Genomic DNA, 16,822 nt, shown 5'->3' with positions numbered 1-16,822 from the left:
CCTAATAAAAGCTTGTTAAAAAGTTCGCTCATATACCTTTGTTGACGACGTTATGCATTCTATATTTTCTTACAATACCAATGCGTGATTGCGATTAAAGCGTGGTAAAGGAGACTGAGCTTTGGGTAAGCGAAAACTATATACATAATACGTTTTTATATGGCTATGTAAAGTCGGTTACGTTTTGCATCTCACTTCTTTCTTATCAATTTTATTTGTTAACAGTTTCCGTTACAGATTACGAGCATGGCTGCACATAAAATTCGTGCAGCAAGTGGGAAGTCAATTTCACTTCTATCAGTAATAACAATACAGTGTTTTTATTTATGATGTACATATTTTTATCCGGTTTTTTACTGTGTGTAGCAGCGATAACTCAACCTGGATTATTCGACGCCCCCGTCAATGAAATTCCCGTGGAGACGGACGACGACAGATTAAATCAGGCTTTGCTTTTAGTAGATATCCTGAAATCAGGTACGTAGCAGAACTGCTTAATCCTGAATTCAACTGCATCTATCTACTCCACTTGCGGATACTAATATGTGACGTTCCACGGCAAAAGATACCTTATGGCGGCTGGCGCTTACGTCGCTTAGCGCCGCAATAATATTGGAGCGGCGTTAATATAGCGTAAGCGCCTACCGCTAGGCGTGTCTCACTCCGCGATGTCGTCGCTTTGCTACAGGTAGCTAAAAGTACATCCGCTCGACCCCAATTTTGGGGTTTGCCATAAGCCGCGCGTGGCGCTGTCGCCACCTAGCGGCCATATCTGTCCTGATCGTAACAGACGCGTTTTGTTAGAGAGTGAGTCTTCTGTACCTAGTCCTATTATTTATTCTGTGCTACCGCCAAAAGGTACCTTTACCCGTCACATATTGTGTTATCCGATGACAACCATTGCAGAGTATCTTAAACTGCTGCGAGAGCGCTCTGGGGGAGCCGCGACGGATCCCGTCACAGTGGAGCAGTCAACCTGCGCGACTACCGCGGGTGATGGCTCCACCGGCGAATCGTTACTCACCACAGAGAAACAGAAAACCGAAGTGCCGATTTCAAGTGAGGGTAACAAATATTAAGTACATATTTTATGTTACACCTAGTATACTTGCTTTTACCCGCGAAGAATGATGATTGCCATAATAAGAACTATATAAGTAGGTATGTATGTAAATACCTATTACCTATGTCCTTTTCCGGGATTCAAATCTATCTCCATACTAAATTTCATCTAAGGTGGCTGAGTGATATACTTAATTTATAAAAGCGTGAAGAAAGTACTTACCTAAGCGAAGTGAAGTTCTTACATACATTCAACTTAGAACACACGGCTGGCTAGGGGCACGTCCCGACATTTCGATGTTTTTAACCCGAACTATCGTAGCATAGTTTGATGGACGATAACTTATATAAATTTTTTGTTTGTAGTTAAAGTTGTTGTTTGTTCTAATTAAAATAAAATGCGATACTTTTTCACAGGTCCTGACACATTAGCCGAAATACCAAGTGGACGCCGGAACTATGCTGCCCTGGTGTACCCTGCTGCGCCCCCCGACCCGTGGGGGTGGCCGGTACCAGCCACACCGGTCCCTTCCAGGCGTTTCTATGACATAATGCCTGAGCCAGTACCACCCATTTATCCGAATATGATCTCATATCCTCGCCGTAAGCATTAGGAAGATATAGGAAGTCTAAATACTCAGCTAAATAAGCAATCTCCTCCGACATGAGATTACCTGTAGGTACCTATATTTTATTCTTGCTGGTGTCAAAAAATCACACCATTGCCTTGTGTTCTTTACTTTTGTGCAGCAACACTGTGTGATAGGGTTACCTAGTTACTTACGGTTGCAAAGTGTTATTCACTAGATATTACCGGGGTGTGGAAGCACCTTAATATTATTAGGTAGCGTACTAGGTACATACAGTGTCTAAGCCGACTTGGCACTGCCACTATAACGTCCCAATTTCATATGGCTTGACGTTTATGGTAGCATTGACACACTGTCGTTTGTACATTCGGTGCAGAGTTAGCTTAGATAGATATTGCATACTTACTTCATATCATGCGAGTACCAGCCATTGATAGACAACTTAGAATTATAATTATCATTAATAATAACTAATACCGTCATTATATTTTTCATAAACTTAAAAATCAGAGACAAGATGTTGACACACAGATGCACAATGATCGTATATTTTCCAGCAGTTTTGGTGCAGCAGAGTGGTGTTACCGGAATTGGTATAGATAAATTCAACTGAAATGGTAAATTAAGGTTAATATTAACGTAACGTAATCGTTAGGGTTGAAATTATTAATACCAATTCCGTTACACCACTCCGCTGCACCAAAAATGCTGGAAAATGTAGGTACGATGTCTGCAGATGAGCGTATAAAAAATCCTTATCGGTAGGTACTTAAATAATTGATCACCATTTTGTTTACAGGAAATTTTCGACGTAACTTCCCGGAATACTCATACTATTATGGTTTGTTTGTGATTATTTAATTATTAGATGTCGTGCCGCGTTTTAGAATTTGCTGCGTGCAGAATTTTATTATGATCTAAGATTAAGCGATAGAATAGAATATATAACACTAACGATAGGACACTAATGATTTTTTAACATCAAATACCAAAACTATGAACAATTGCAGACATTTTACACCTCTCACCTCAGGTAGACCGTGTTTTTTTTTGAACTACGTTAATTAAATTTCAAGGGTACATAACTGATTAAGGGTAAATTGTGATAATTTCTCAAAATGACGAACTTCGATTTTCGCGGTTATAGCCCTGGTTGTCTTTGATTTTCTTGTCAAATTGTTTCACAGATATAGAGTCGGACCAAAAAAAGTTACAATTTCATAGAAGTTTGACGCTTAAAATAATACGTGCACTGCGTGGGCTATCAAATCCGCTGCAGACTTTTCTTGGTCTGACTATTTTGTTTTATTAATATTTTTTTATAGGACCCTATAGAAGAAGGGTTATCTATGATGAAAACCGTGAAGAAACGGCTAGAGGTTGGTCCTAAAATACCTCTCATTTTAATCGATTGCTCCAAAGCCAACAAAGGTCAATCATTTTAGCGTTCTATATAACACATATTATTATGGATTATAACAGGTAAGTAGCTAAGTATGTAGTACAATTTTATTACTTACAGCAAAACTTTGAAATTAAGCAGTATTCTTATCGATAGCAAGTTTATCAACCAATTGCATATTGACCAATAAATTTCTTCCAAGGTAGTTAAAAGGTTCTAGGCTTATTAGTAAATCTAGGTGTTAAGGTTTCGAATATATGAAGTTACTACACTAGAGAAAGAAGCCTCAAGAAATCAAAATTAATGTTCACATTTTTAGCGCTACGATTTTTCAAAAACTCTGCTGCTGTACAGTCAACCAACTTGATTTCTGGGCCACTTAGTACCTTGTCACAGTGATATCCTTGCGGCTTTCATAATATGAATACCGGTGCCGACCATTCTGGTATGCTTCGACCTTTAAACCTAAGTTGTGACGAGTTCTGTGTATTTTGTCAACAGAAATTAAAACGAGTACAATTACTACGAAGACGACAGCTTCAACGAGGAAAGCTACAAGGAAAACGAGCCAGCTATTCGGTGGCCGCAGACGTTTCAATACGCAAATGCGTAGAAGTAGCTACCGTAAGTCTATATTTCCCATATATACTTATATTTTTATATTAATTGTTTACCTGTTACTTTCAACAATGTACAATGTACTTACTATTATTGCAGAAAATCCACGCAGGTCTGGAGATATTGGAGAGCCGGATAAAAACGCAGATATTGAAAACAATAAAACTACAACAACAACACCTGACACAAGCAGTACAAATGCAAACAGCTCGATAATAACCGACAAAAGCACACCCGCGAACGGGACAACTGTATCCAAGAGAGATACAAGTACCACCCCAACAACGAACAAATCGAAATCACATCATACAATTCATCCGAAAGTGCCAACCACTCCGACGACTACAGATAAATGGCCAGCGTTCCTTTTCAAATCAACGTTAAGGGTATTTTTAGAAAACAGCACACCCCTGCCAATACCCCTTCCGGAAAACAATGCATTTTGCTTTACAAACCCCAGAAATGCGCTGTGTCGCTCTCCTTAAAATAAGAATAGATAAAAATGTTTTCATAATAAGCCTTTGTTTATTGAGTGTATACAGGATTAGCCTTGTTAGCAGAGTCCGATATGAAATGATTGGATAGAATTTTATAAGCATCATTTAGGCCCTTAACTACCTATTACCAAGTGGATTAAATAAATAAATGTACTTTTTCTGAAATTATCGTCCCATTAGTTTTTCGTCAAGTTCTTAAATTAGTCCTATTCTGCTTTCGTCACTCATTCTACATTGAAAGCCAACGACGATTGGAACGAATCTAGAATGAGTGACGAAAGCAGAATAGTACTAATTTAAGAACTTGACGAAAAACGAGTGGGACGACCCAAGACGATACCATACTATCTATTCTCTTTATTGCTACTACTAAGGCGGTTATCACACCGACGCGGTTTGAGCACGATACGTCAAGTGTTAGACGGAAACCGCCTCGGTGTGATATCGTCTAATAACCAAGTGGGTAAAACCGACTCTGGCCCACTTCACCTTAACCCTTTGCCAGGCTAAGGGATATATATTTCCCACATATGGTAGAGAATGCCTTATGGCATTAAGTTCGCCTTTTGTACAGTGTATTTCCTTATGTGTAATAAAGATTAAATAAATAAATAAATATGGCACTTCAAACATGTGTTCTATTTTCGATGAGTAAGACTGACATTCGATTGTCAATTTTGTAAATGTCAGCCTGGTAAAGGGTTAAAATCGAAGTGTCAAAAAAGGTAAAGGTAAAAATAATAATACTGTACAAAATTTTCATTACTTTTATTACGATAAGAAACCTAATTTTGACAATTTTCTGTTACTATGTTTAAAATAGCAATCTTATCTATATTGAATTTTCGTTTCAAAGTCAGTTCCCAAAAACATGCACAAAGATAATTATCATATTCATTTAGTAATATTGAGGTAGTTATTAGTTTCAGAACTTATACCAATTAAAATGGTTCTAAAAATAACAATAATCAAAGAAAATTTTGGTGAAATGTGTGTTCAAACAGTGAAGTTTGAACGTTTAACTGATAAAATGTATGTATATTGGACCTTAATACGTTTATGTTACAAGCAACAATAACAGCTCTATCTAAACGGAGCGCCGTCGCCGCGCCCGCGCCGGGCCGGCCGCGCTCCTTCCGGCTATGTACGTACATTCACATACATACAAACACTATTAGCTATAGACTCGATGGAACATCAATATATATTAAGACTGAAGGGAGTGTAACATACGAACAATAGATTGAGTGCTCCACATTCCCGCCAAGTTTAAGTTACAACAAATACAGTAATAATACGTAAACTAAATTAGGTACCAAAAATGCTATGTGTGCTCGACTTTCTCCGCTAAATAACGTTCATAATAAAATTGTATCATTCCATTCACAGACTTTATTTATAAAATACAATCATGCACATAAATGAAATTGGTAATTCTGTCGATCACACACCAAATGCACAAAACAGTGGTTACACACACATGAGAAAGAAATATGTAAATAACAGTAGAACCATCAAACAAGAATGACGCAGTATATCAATAGCGAGAATGACATGTAAAGTAATGGATGCGCCGGCGCGTGCGGCAGGGGTGTAGTTCAGTCTCGGGCCGCGCGCCGCGCGCCGTCCGCGTCATACTCAACTTAACACTACTTCACAACGATACAATTAATCAACTAAAACTATTTCTGCAGCCTAACACATTACAAATCATAATGTACCCTCTTTTTATATTTGGAAGGAATAAACAACATGCCTGTATATGTACACTTTTCCTGTCGTGAAAGTAACCGTACATTTACTCCGATGGGTCGTCGCCGCCCGGTGCGTCGTGCGGCGCGACGGCGGCTTCCATCCGCACTGCCGCACGACACATGAGCGGCCGATATCTTTTGTCCAGTATAATTATAATAATATGAACAATACTTGTGTTGTGTATTTATTATTATGATGATGATGTGAAATGTTACACCAAGATGAACGTTTAATCGATTCAACACATTATAATTAACAGCAACATTAAGAATGCATACTATTTCCCTACAATGGGATGTGTTACATTGAAGTATAGAATAAACTGCTAACACCATGACTAATAAATTTGCATTTTGAATTTTGTAGTCAATTTAGTTTACAAATCCTTATAAGGTAAATTGAGTCACCAAGAAACATTCATTATTTTACATTTCGGCAGAATGAACGTATCCAAACTTTTGCCGAGCAGAAGTTTGCACGACATCACATAAAACCACGAAAAGGACCAAACTACTACGGATAATGCAAAGTCAGTGATCTATCTTTGGCCCTACAGCAGGTGGGCATCTTCTTGACAAGTTTCAATAGTTTTCCCTCAATACGAGTATATAGTTTGACGAAAAACTAAAGCGACTAGCAAAGATTACACCTAGATATTAATTCTAAAAAATGTGTCAGCACCTTTAACAACTCTGATGTCATGTATTGGAATGTATGATTAATGCTGTCATTTTTCTCAGAATAAATACCCGAAAAGGAACTTTGTAAATTGTGAAGCGTGCCGCAATGTAATGCTGCGGCCACACATCGGATTTCGGCGAATATTCGTGATGGCGTATCTCGCTATCCAAGGGAAATGAAAGACACGCAATTACGAATATCCGTCTACTCCCGATATGTGTGGCCGCACCCTAATACAAGCACAGAAAATATGCAGTCAGTCGATGAGTCAGCGACATTCGGTTCTTGTTAACCTTAACAGACGCACTGCCTAGCTTGTCTAGCACCGACTGTCTATGTCCCATCAACGCGACTCGTCTCAAGCTAGGCGAAAACTCGTCAGATAACATACCGATTGATGATTATAATGTACACCAGCGCGCAAATAGCTTGTCCAATAAAGCTTCAAATCAAATACTTTTTTTTAACACAACGTATTTACAGATGCTCGCTACTGCACTGCCCTTCACGGAATCCATTAGTTTCGTACTCTGTAAGAACTGCCATCTCGGTCAGTCAGTTTCTTCTATTGTCAACTGGGCTAAGTCCTGATGTTTCTGGAGTGCCAACAAGCACTATTTTGTATTGATTTGTCAGTCTTTCGTTATTTCCTAGACTGTAAACTCTATATCAAATGAATTGATAACATTAAGTAGCTATAGCTCTATATGCTATGTAGTCCAAGGTTTACATGTCAGTTGCGAACACTCTCCGGTTTGATCGCGGAGGTCGAGGTTTCTGTATCACTGTGCAAGTTGATGAGTAACTAATTAAGTAAAGTCGACGACCGTACATATGTATTTCAAACGGAAGCGAATACATCACATACCAAGCACTCGAGGGAGCCACACCCGCCTCTAGGCGCGCGTGCCTGCACTCGGCCGCGAGGCGGGCGCAGCTCCCTGCAGACAATATTAGTGGTACAAGGGTGTGTTTTATTATTACATGTCTGATGTGTAAGTCTAATGTTACGACCTTTTAACGTTTCAGCATATCTTAACAGTCGGCCCATCTATGTACGGGAACGCCTCGCCGGCCGTCTCGTCAGTAGCCCCGGGCAGACTGCAGGCGGCACGACGAGGCTATCGAATATAACTCGAACCAAATGTATACTATAAAAGTACCACGCGGATATACCGTCAATCCTAAATAATACTGGAACGCTATAAGGACCCATGCCAAATGTGAGATTATTTTCAATAATATGTGGAAGCATTACAAATTTTTTGTGTCAAAATTAATTACATCCAATAGGAAGATATAAAATTTTGATCAACGCCACTGCGGGCTTATTACTATAGGCGTAACCTTTTAGCAAAAGCTTTTAAGTATATTATTTTAGGCAAAATGATATGAAAATTATTTTAATGCATTTGGGATATTACATACATTTAGTTGATAAAAGAAAGCAACCTAAATGAAAATAAGAATGTTAACATTCTTTTTGCCAAAACTTCCATATATTATTATCACAATTATAAATATAAATATCTTAGCTTTTCATTAATTTTGATATTATTCACTTAATCTTAATATCTCATAGTTAAAATATCTCACTTGGCACAATAGTAACACAAATCGTACATTTCAATAATAAAACATATCACGATAGATTCAAACAATACGCTTCCACTGGCACCATTAAACGCTACGGTGTCTTCTAAATTCTCAAAATCTTTTACCATAGTTTCATACAAGAAAACATCATAAAGCTAACAAAGACAAAATTACAAAGAAAACGATCAACAAATCACTTACAAATTAAAACTCGTACGTTTATTTCTTACTTTCCAACAATTACTATTATATCAAAAATATTTATATCCATCATAGGTGGATTTATCATCACCGTGGCAGGACAGGGCAGGCGACCGCGCGCGGCGGCCCGCCCTGCGCGTCTAGTCTAGTCAAGGCTGTCTCGCTGCCGGCCCGTCACACGACCGGCGGCCTCTCTTTGGATTACTTACTTCGCACCCAACACACACGTTCATTTTGTATAATCATTGTACAACATTCTTATCAGCATGCATGCACAAATGCAAATTCTGTATCGTTTTAAATCATTACAATATACTCGCAAAAGCATCTGTCTGTTCATTCATTGAGCCTCCTCGGTAAAGCCATATCATGTTTATATCCGTTCCTAAGTAGTCGGTTTGTATCCCACACACCCTTTAAATAATATTAACAGTGTAGTGATTATAACAGATTAATCTATTATTTTATAACAAAACAAAATATTTACTTCTCGTTTGTATAATAATGGAGTGATAATATAGCTATTGTTAACAACATGTGTATATGTATAGTTAGAGAACATAATCATTAACTATTGCGGTATATGACAACTCTTTTATAATGTAGCAGAATAACATGGTATGAAAACTATAACAATAAACTATATGCGCGGCATTAGATTCATATACTTAAGTGGCACTATATCGTTAAGAAAATAGTGTATATGAATAGTATATATTCAAATATTAATCATCATCAACATATATAATCCCGGGGTAAAAATATGGATTTATCAATAGTTATTAATTACAATTCACTACAATAATATCAACAACAACATTTGGACACAATATGCTGCCAACACAACAGCCTGCCTGCGCAACAGTCAGACAACTCTTGTAGAACCTATCAAGTCAGCAACTTTATCATAGTTTCTTATGAATATGTCTAACTACGAGGTAAGTACCGTCAAAGTCACCAAGTCATACACTGGGGACGACCGTCGGTACTCGCCAGACAGCGAAGGCCGGCCGCGGCTGGCGGTGGAGCGAGGGTCGAGGCGGTGAGGCGGTGAGGGTGAGATGGTATGTGGGCGCGCGGGTGGGTGGCGACGGTTTACTGCTGCGCGGGCGGCGGCGGCGCGGCGCGGCGGTGGCGGCCCGGCGCGCTCGCCTGCGCCACCATCGCTCGGATACGGCGCTGAGCCGACTGTAACCAACACAACATCACCAATCATTACATTGTTTCATCTAGCGAATCAACTAAACTATCAGAGCGATCATTATGTCTGTGTCTATGGTCTTCCATTAAACGATACGATGTAGTTACATTTTATTTTGTACGATCATGAGCTATGTTACACGTATTCACCGCATATAAATCAATGTCATTCGCAGATGCTGCAATTGGCCCAGTATTTTAATCCTTTCCGCTTCCATAGTTTCAAAATATGGTTAAGTTCGTCAAATGTTTGTTTACATCCAAAATAAATTTGATCACGACCATAATTAATATAAATTCGATTATTATACGTATTTATTTTCGCCTTCTATATTTTTAGAAGATAGTTTTGATATATTTTCAAATGAAAAAGTATCAGAGTGTGGCTGATACTTTTGGTGCGTTGTTCTAGTCACTACTACTGATACTGACTCAACGATCAAAAGTAAGGCTTTTTATAATATTTAATTTGGGACCAAATTCCCTAACCTAGTTATCAAACGCCAAGTTTAAGGGTGTCGAAATAATTTAGTACTAACAAAGAGAAATTAAAATGGAGGAATATTGACAAAATAAACTATGTAGTCAGTACATTAACTGACAAAAATTTGTTATATTTGAAATATCTCGAGTGTAGGCCAAAGGAATGGCGACATCACTCGAAAATATGGCACCATACCCTAGCCTATTCTCGACTAGATGACGATACTTTTTGACATTTAACAAATTTAACACATATCAGTGAAAAAATAAGGATCTAAGTCAAATGGCGTTCTAAAAGTGTTAATCATTTTTGTCGAAAGATGGCAGCAAATATACAGACTAAATAATTTACTTTGATAATATTCCTTCTAAATTTTCTTTGGTATTTAAAAACCATACTGGTATCGATTACATTGGTGTTGTCTTTCATTTTCTTATTGTTTACTAGTTGAGGTAGAAAAAAAAGAAGCTTTTCTAAAGACTTGTGGCCAAAGCTGTTATAATTTTATAAATGTTATGGAGCTTATGAAAAACACGTAAGAAATATATGTAAATGGTTAACCTAGTTAACTTAGGTGTAAAAACTGGTTGATGGTACAGTCGTAGTCAGATATATCGGAGCGGCCGAGAAGCTCAAAAATTTCCGTACACGCACTCTAACGCCTTCAAAATACAGGAGTGATAAGATACTTATTTGTGAGTACGTTGGCCGCTCCAATATTTCGCAAGGCGAGTGTACACTACGTTTGCTGTGGAGAAAAAACTCACATGTAGTCACAAAAGTCCACTACCACGTTAATACTAATATCAAGGCAAAAAAAATGTCCTACCAACTATATCCATTTAAAACATTCGCAAGTGTTCTATGAGTCAAACCAATACGAAAGTAACACTCACCTATCCAGTTGCCAAAAGCCATTTATCACTAAAGGCCATGGCCATAATGTAGAGCAGTTTCATAAGCTCATTCTGAAGTATTGAGCATACTCCTTTACGTGGCTCACCCGGCTTCAGGCGGTTGCTACAAAATGTCAAAACCTTAGTAACGCCACACTGTGCCATGTTAACAAAGAAACGAGTTCGCATTGCACATTAATATTTAAACTCTAGGTATACTTATCTTAGACACGATTCACAAACAATCTTCAACACGGACATCTCCTTATAATATTTATAATATAGTTACGTAAGATACATAGGTATATAACATGTGGACTTTGTGACTACATGGTGTAATATGACACACAATATTAATGTAGATAGTTCGCAGTGCAATATTATAAAACTGACGATAACCTAAAAGAATATGTGGATCATCAGAAACAACGAGCGATGCGCGTTAAATCATTAAACTATAGGCGCGTAATTAAAACTCAATTCCTAAATAGACTAATTTAACACGATGCAAGATAACCCATAAGAATTTCTGAGTAAAAAAGAAAATTCCTAACTTGACAATTATTCCACAACCCACAGTTTTAGTGAAGTTCAGTGAGTTAGAGTGGAAAAGGTAATCATTGAAATGGTAAAATAGGATGGTACCTGGACGCTGTAGAAGGGGCCGACAATGTGCACGGTGGTGTCGTGGTCCTGCGGCGGCTGGCCCTGCTGCTGCGGCTGCTCGGGCAGCTTGATGAGCGAGCCGGTGACGCGCTGCAGCTCGCGCACGTTCTGCCCGCCCTTGCCGATGATGCGCCCCACCTGCGACGACGCCACCACGATCTCCACGGTCAACCGCACGTCGTCTGACCCCGACATGAACCCTTCCTCTCGCATTTTCTCGAAGATAAGGTATTGAGCCTGCAAGTTATAAAGGTCCACTTTATACACGTACATCGAACAGACTTCTTGTGTATAAATGTTCCGTCATACAGGCGCGTTTTCCGGGCAGGGCGTGAATGTTTTATATGTAAAAGCGGCGCGCCCCGCTCACGCGCCGCCCGCAAAACGCGACGGAGTCTTTAGCATAATCAGAGGCAAGCTAGAGTGCCTGTTTGACATTTCAGATCAATTACGTGATTAAATAACTATACAAGTACCTATTGTAATAATCAGACATCGTAACTTTTACAGGATTTTTGGCGCAGCGGAGTGGTGTTAACGGAATTGGTATCGATAATTCCAACTGAAATGGTAAATTAAGGTTAATCATTAGGGTTGAAATTGAGTCATATCGAAGCAAAGTCAGCAACATCCACACTGATGAAATAATTACAACCTTAATGTTTAACTTATAAGAAGTGTAATAAATAACTTTAGTTGAAGTGGATGTTTCTGACTTTGCTACTATAAGACTCAATTGTTTATACCGATTCCGTTAACACCACTCCGCTGCACCAAAAATGCTGTAAAAGTTAAGATGTCTGGTAATAATAATCTCAAGTCTTAAGTATCATGTTTGAATAATGATGAGGAATAACTAATATTCAGAGAATGTCAGGTTTCCCTGGTGAGGTCTGTGCAACAGTGAAAGCAAGGCTCACCTTCCACTGAGCCTCCGGGCTGCCGACGATGGTGACCTTGCGCTCGGGCTGCGCGTTGTTCTGGCCCTCCACCTGCTTGTCCTGCTCCAGGGGCGCGATCTTCACGGACGCGTTGCTGAACCGGATGATGTTGCGAATGTGAGAGCCCTTCGTGCCGATTATGGCACCCACCGCGTTGTTAGGGATGTACAGGTACGTGGTCTCCTGTTCCGCCAACATATTAAGAATAAGATAAGGAAGAAAGGCCTGACTAAGTTTTCATACACATGATACAACAGTGAGAATCGAGGCACACAGCCGTCATCAAAGACGTCTGAACAACAAACACAGGATATATAGGATAGTGTTAACACATTGAGTGCCGGGCTATTCGTAGTCACTTTCCTCTACAAAGCTGGAAAACGCTGGGATTGGCTACGAGCGTAGCGCTACGAAAACTTTGGCAAAGAATGTGTTAATCTTTTTCAATTGTAACAGTAATGCATTTGTTTTGATTCGTTCGATTTTAAAACAATTTAATATTTTCTACATACGAAATATGTACGACAATATACTATTGGTGCGCAAACTTCTCTGTAAAATTTTCTTATACGTGTGGTGTTCATAAAAATAAATTCTAAACAGAAACCCATTTTTTTCGAGTAGGCAACTAGATTGCTACAGTAAGGAGCGAAACCAAGAGTTCAAAAGTACAGGGCTTGTCAGGGTTCGTCCAAACCTGGCAAACGCGCCGCATTCTATTGGAGAACTATTTGGGATTGTATAACTACCAAATCTCAAAATTGGACAAGATATTAAACTCATATGAGGTACACAGTATCTTTATAAAATGTCCATATTATACTCAAAAACTGCAGTTCAAAATTGTTAAAAGAAATGTATCATGTTCCGTAGGGCTGTCCATAAATAGCCCCATACAATACTTATTTTTACGATAAATTGTCAACTCTGATAATGATGTAGTGAGAATCGTTGCCGAGATGATACCTGCGAGTCGCCAGCCCCCTGCTGCGCGCCGCCCTGGCCAGCCATGGGGGCGTAGATGGGTGGCGGGAACGGCGGCGTGGCGCCGCAGAAGCCGCCGCGCCCGGTCGACATCATCGCCATCGGGTGCAGACCCGGGAACATTATGCTTTGAGGCGCCAGCACCTAATAAACCAAAATAATAATATACCTATTACAGTACTAAAATAGATTTGTCTTTAAGCAGTTTCCACTTTTGTCGATGCAGCAAGACTGGAAGTTAAGATATTATGGAAGAAATTTGAGTTTGGAGGGTTGCTGTTTGGTTATTGACGGTCATTCCTGATCGAACTAATGCAGTTTCGCTTTAACAAATGTAGGAAAACTCCTTTTCTCAAAAATGGACGGCAAAGTCGACTTTGCTGTCTAAAAAATAGGTCGCGAAGCGCGTAGTTTATGGTCAGTCAAAAATTAAAAAGTTAAAAACATTGCAGTCTCGATTTTGGGACTGCAATGTTGCATATAAATTTCATTATTTGTCGTGTTCCAAACTTTTTAAAAGTCGAAATGGCCATATCAAATGAAGGCACAGGCCCATTAAACAGCCAAACAGATGATTAGTACCGCGACTATTTAGCTGTCTCAAATAGGTTTGCGTATTTTCGGCAGAAAAATACACTTCTATTTTTTTTTATTAAAAAAATAAAAAGGCGGCAAAGGCTCTTTTCTGTGAAAATATATACGTAAGAACGTTGCTTTTGTAAAATATTTCTATGATATTTATATTTCTTGCACCATTTTTGAGAAAAGCACTATATATGACTCGGCTGGAAGGCTACTTGCTGGCTTCGGATTCAATTAAACGGACTCCCAAGGTCGTCCGTTTAAAACGAATCCTCAGCCTGCAAGTAGCTACTTCCGAGCCTCGACAATAATGTACTATTACTGGTCACTATGTATTACCTGCAAATCATTTTCATAGCTCTGGCGCAACTTTGCTGAAATTTGTGACTCCGCCTTTGCCATATTTTCAATGGTTCCCTTCACAGTTATGATACGTTCGAGGTTGAAACTGTTGATGTCATTGATGGAGGACACCGTGATCTTTGTGTCGGTTTCCTGCATGATTCTCTTGATTGTAGTGCCGCCTTTTCCTATGATGCGCCCAATTAAATTATTATGCGCTAGGATTTTCAGCGATATTTCCCTGAAAAAAATTGATCAAATATTATTTTACGAATAACATAACTTACATAACACGCATCTTTTAAAAGTCACAAATGTATCATCAGGTTACCCTTTATTTGTGTTGTTGGCCTCCTGCTGCATGACCTCAAGTATTCTCTTGCATGCATTAGTGCAGTTTTCAGGGTTGCCATAGATGGTGATGGCCTTCTCTAAGGAGCCGACGTTGTCCTTGCGGTGCACGTCGACGCGAGCGCGGCTCTGCTGCGTGATGAGCCGGATAGTGCTGCCCTGGCGGCCGATGATGGCGCCCACCATGTCGCTCTGCACCAGCAGCCGCAGCGGGAAGTCCGTGGGCCGTGAGCCGCCGCCGCTGGCGCCGCCGCCGCCGCGGCCGCCGCCCGGACGCCCGCGTCGTCCACCTCGCGCATTTTGCTCTGCCGCCTCCACTTTCATACGACTTCCTTCCAACTCGTAACCGTTCAAACCGTTGATGGCCCTGGAACAATTAAGTTAACGTGATCAACACTTGCTGCATGGAATATTTTGTAAATACATTTGCTTTATGTGACAAAATCTTTGCCTTAAACATTGCCTTTGATTATTGGATTGTGTTCAGACATTTGTTAAGATCATCTAGACACGCGGCAGCGTGTCAAGCCAAGTTCAAGCAAAGGAACTGGCTAGCCAGCGCCAAGTGTAATATTACACGAACCACTTGGTGCCACTTTTGACCCTTCTATAACTCAAAACATCTTTGACGTAAACACATAAAACTACGTGTGTTTAATTATATCCATAAGGACATCTAGAAGCCCAAATTTCATGAAGCTAGCTCAAACGGTTATAAAGATATGAAGGTCAAAAAGTCGTAAATTTTAAGACTGACTGACATACCTATAGTACCTAAACCTAACCTACTTCCAGATGACCTAGAAGGATGAAATTTGGAATCCAGCTCAGTTATTGTGTGAAAGCGTAGGAAAAAATCTAAAAATTAAAAAAAGTTATAAAATAGGGGGGGTCCCCATACAAAAAAAACCATTTTTTATTGTGACTGACATATAAGTACCTAAACCTAACCTACTTCCAGATGACCTAGAAGGATGAAATTTGGAATCCAGCTCGGTTATTGTGTGTAAGCGTAGGAAAAAATCTAAAAACAAAAAAAAGTTAATAAATAGGGGGGGTTCCCATACAAATTTCTTTTTTATTGTGACTGACATATAGTACCTAAACCTAACCTACTTCCAGATGACCTAGAAGGATGAAATTTGGAATCCAGCTCGGTAATTGTGTGTAAGCGTAGGAAAAAATCTAAAAATAAAAAAAGTTAAAAAATAGGGGGGGTCCCCATATAAAAAACCTGTAATACGCGCTAAACAACCGGCCAACGGTGTGTCGTTGGCGGCGCGCGGCACCACATCTAGACACGCGGCAGCGTGTCAAGCCAAGTTCAAGCAAAGGAACTGGCTAGCCAGCGCCAAGTGTAATATTACACGAACCACTTGGTGCCACTTTTGACCCTTCTATAACTCAAAACATCTTTAACGTAAACACATAAAACTACGTGTGTTTAATTATATCCATAAGGACATCTAGAAGCCCAAATTTCATGAAGCTAGCTCAAACGGTTATAAAGATATGAAGGTCAAAAAGTCGTAAATTTTAAGACTGACTGACATACCTATAGTACCTAAACCTAACCTACTTCCAGATGACCTAGAAGGATGAAATTTGGAATCCAGCTCAGTTATTGTGTGAAAGCGTAGGAAAAAATCTAAAAATTAAAAAAAGTTATAAAATAGGGGGGGGTCCCCATACAAAAAAACCATTTTTTATTGTGACTGACATATAAGTACCTAAACCTAACCTACTTCCAGATGACCTAGAAGGATGAAATTTGGAATCCAGCTCAGTTATTGTGTGAAAGCGTAGGAAAAAAACTAAAAATTAAAAAAAGTTATAAAATAGGGGGGGTCCCCATACAAAAAAAACCATTTTTTATTGTGACTGACATAAGTACCTAAACCTAACCAGTAGGTGGAAGTATCCAGATGACCTAGAAGGATGAAATTTGGAATCCAGCTCCGTTATTGTGTGTAA

The 16,822-nt window shown here is 39.3% G+C and overlaps 2 protein-coding genes across 8 annotated transcripts in view; one reads left to right on the top strand and one right to left on the bottom strand.

Annotated features, from left to right (window-relative positions):
• Positions 1 to 74: 74 nt before the first annotated feature.
• LOC134678661 (uncharacterized) lies at positions 75 to 4,202 on the top strand. The gene is made up of 7 exons (XM_063537307.1): positions 75 to 477; positions 907 to 1,059; positions 1,480 to 1,665; positions 2,452 to 2,493; positions 2,978 to 3,031; positions 3,556 to 3,678; positions 3,772 to 4,202. Exons 1-7 carry the CDS (start codon positions 327 to 329, stop codon positions 4,155 to 4,157), a joined length of 1,095 nt encoding a protein of 364 aa, XP_063393377.1. The 5' UTR covers positions 75 to 326; the 3' UTR covers positions 4,158 to 4,202.
• A 720-nt stretch (positions 4,203 to 4,922) lies between these two features.
• LOC134679035 (insulin-like growth factor 2 mRNA-binding protein 1) overlaps positions 4,923 to 16,822 on the bottom strand; it is an 84,547-nt gene continuing 72,647 nt past the window's right edge. For all 7 annotated transcript variants that reach the window (XM_063537839.1, XM_063537841.1, XM_063537845.1 and 4 more), the window contains 6 exons: positions 14,829 to 15,215; positions 14,495 to 14,738; positions 13,556 to 13,717; positions 12,569 to 12,772; positions 11,628 to 11,885; positions 4,923 to 9,590 (listed from right to left, as the gene is read on the bottom strand). In XM_063537839.1, the coding sequence (XP_063393909.1) occupies positions 9,498 to 9,590; positions 11,628 to 11,885; positions 12,569 to 12,772; positions 13,556 to 13,717; positions 14,495 to 14,738; positions 14,829 to 15,215 (1,348 nt within the window). In that variant the 3' untranslated portion in view covers positions 4,923 to 9,497. The remainder of the gene's footprint in view (positions 9,591 to 11,627; positions 11,886 to 12,568; positions 12,773 to 13,555; positions 13,718 to 14,494; positions 14,739 to 14,828; positions 15,216 to 16,822) is intronic.

The sequence above is a fragment of the Cydia fagiglandana genome, chromosome Z, assembly GCF_963556715.1.
Source record: "Cydia fagiglandana chromosome Z, ilCydFagi1.1, whole genome shotgun sequence".
Taxonomy (NCBI): Eukaryota; Metazoa; Arthropoda; class Insecta; order Lepidoptera; family Tortricidae; genus Cydia; species Cydia fagiglandana.
Note: the sequence above shows the minus strand (reverse complement) of the source record. Positions and strands in the feature narration are given on the sequence as shown.

What these genes read in the sequence shown, in the direction of transcription:
- LOC134678661 (XM_063537307.1), top strand. Translation starts at nt 327, where the DNA reads ATGATGTACATATTTTTATCCGGTTTTTTACTGTGTGTAGCAGCGATA. An exon ending in TATGATCTCATATCCTCGCC is followed by an intron (nt 1,666 to 2,451) that starts GTAAGCATTAGG and finishes TTTTGTTTACAG; the next exon opens with GAAATTTTCGACGTAACTTC. An exon ending in CCGTGAAGAAACGGCTAGAG is followed by an intron (nt 3,032 to 3,555) that starts GTTGGTCCTAAA and finishes TTTTGTCAACAG; the next exon opens with AAATTAAAACGAGTACAATT.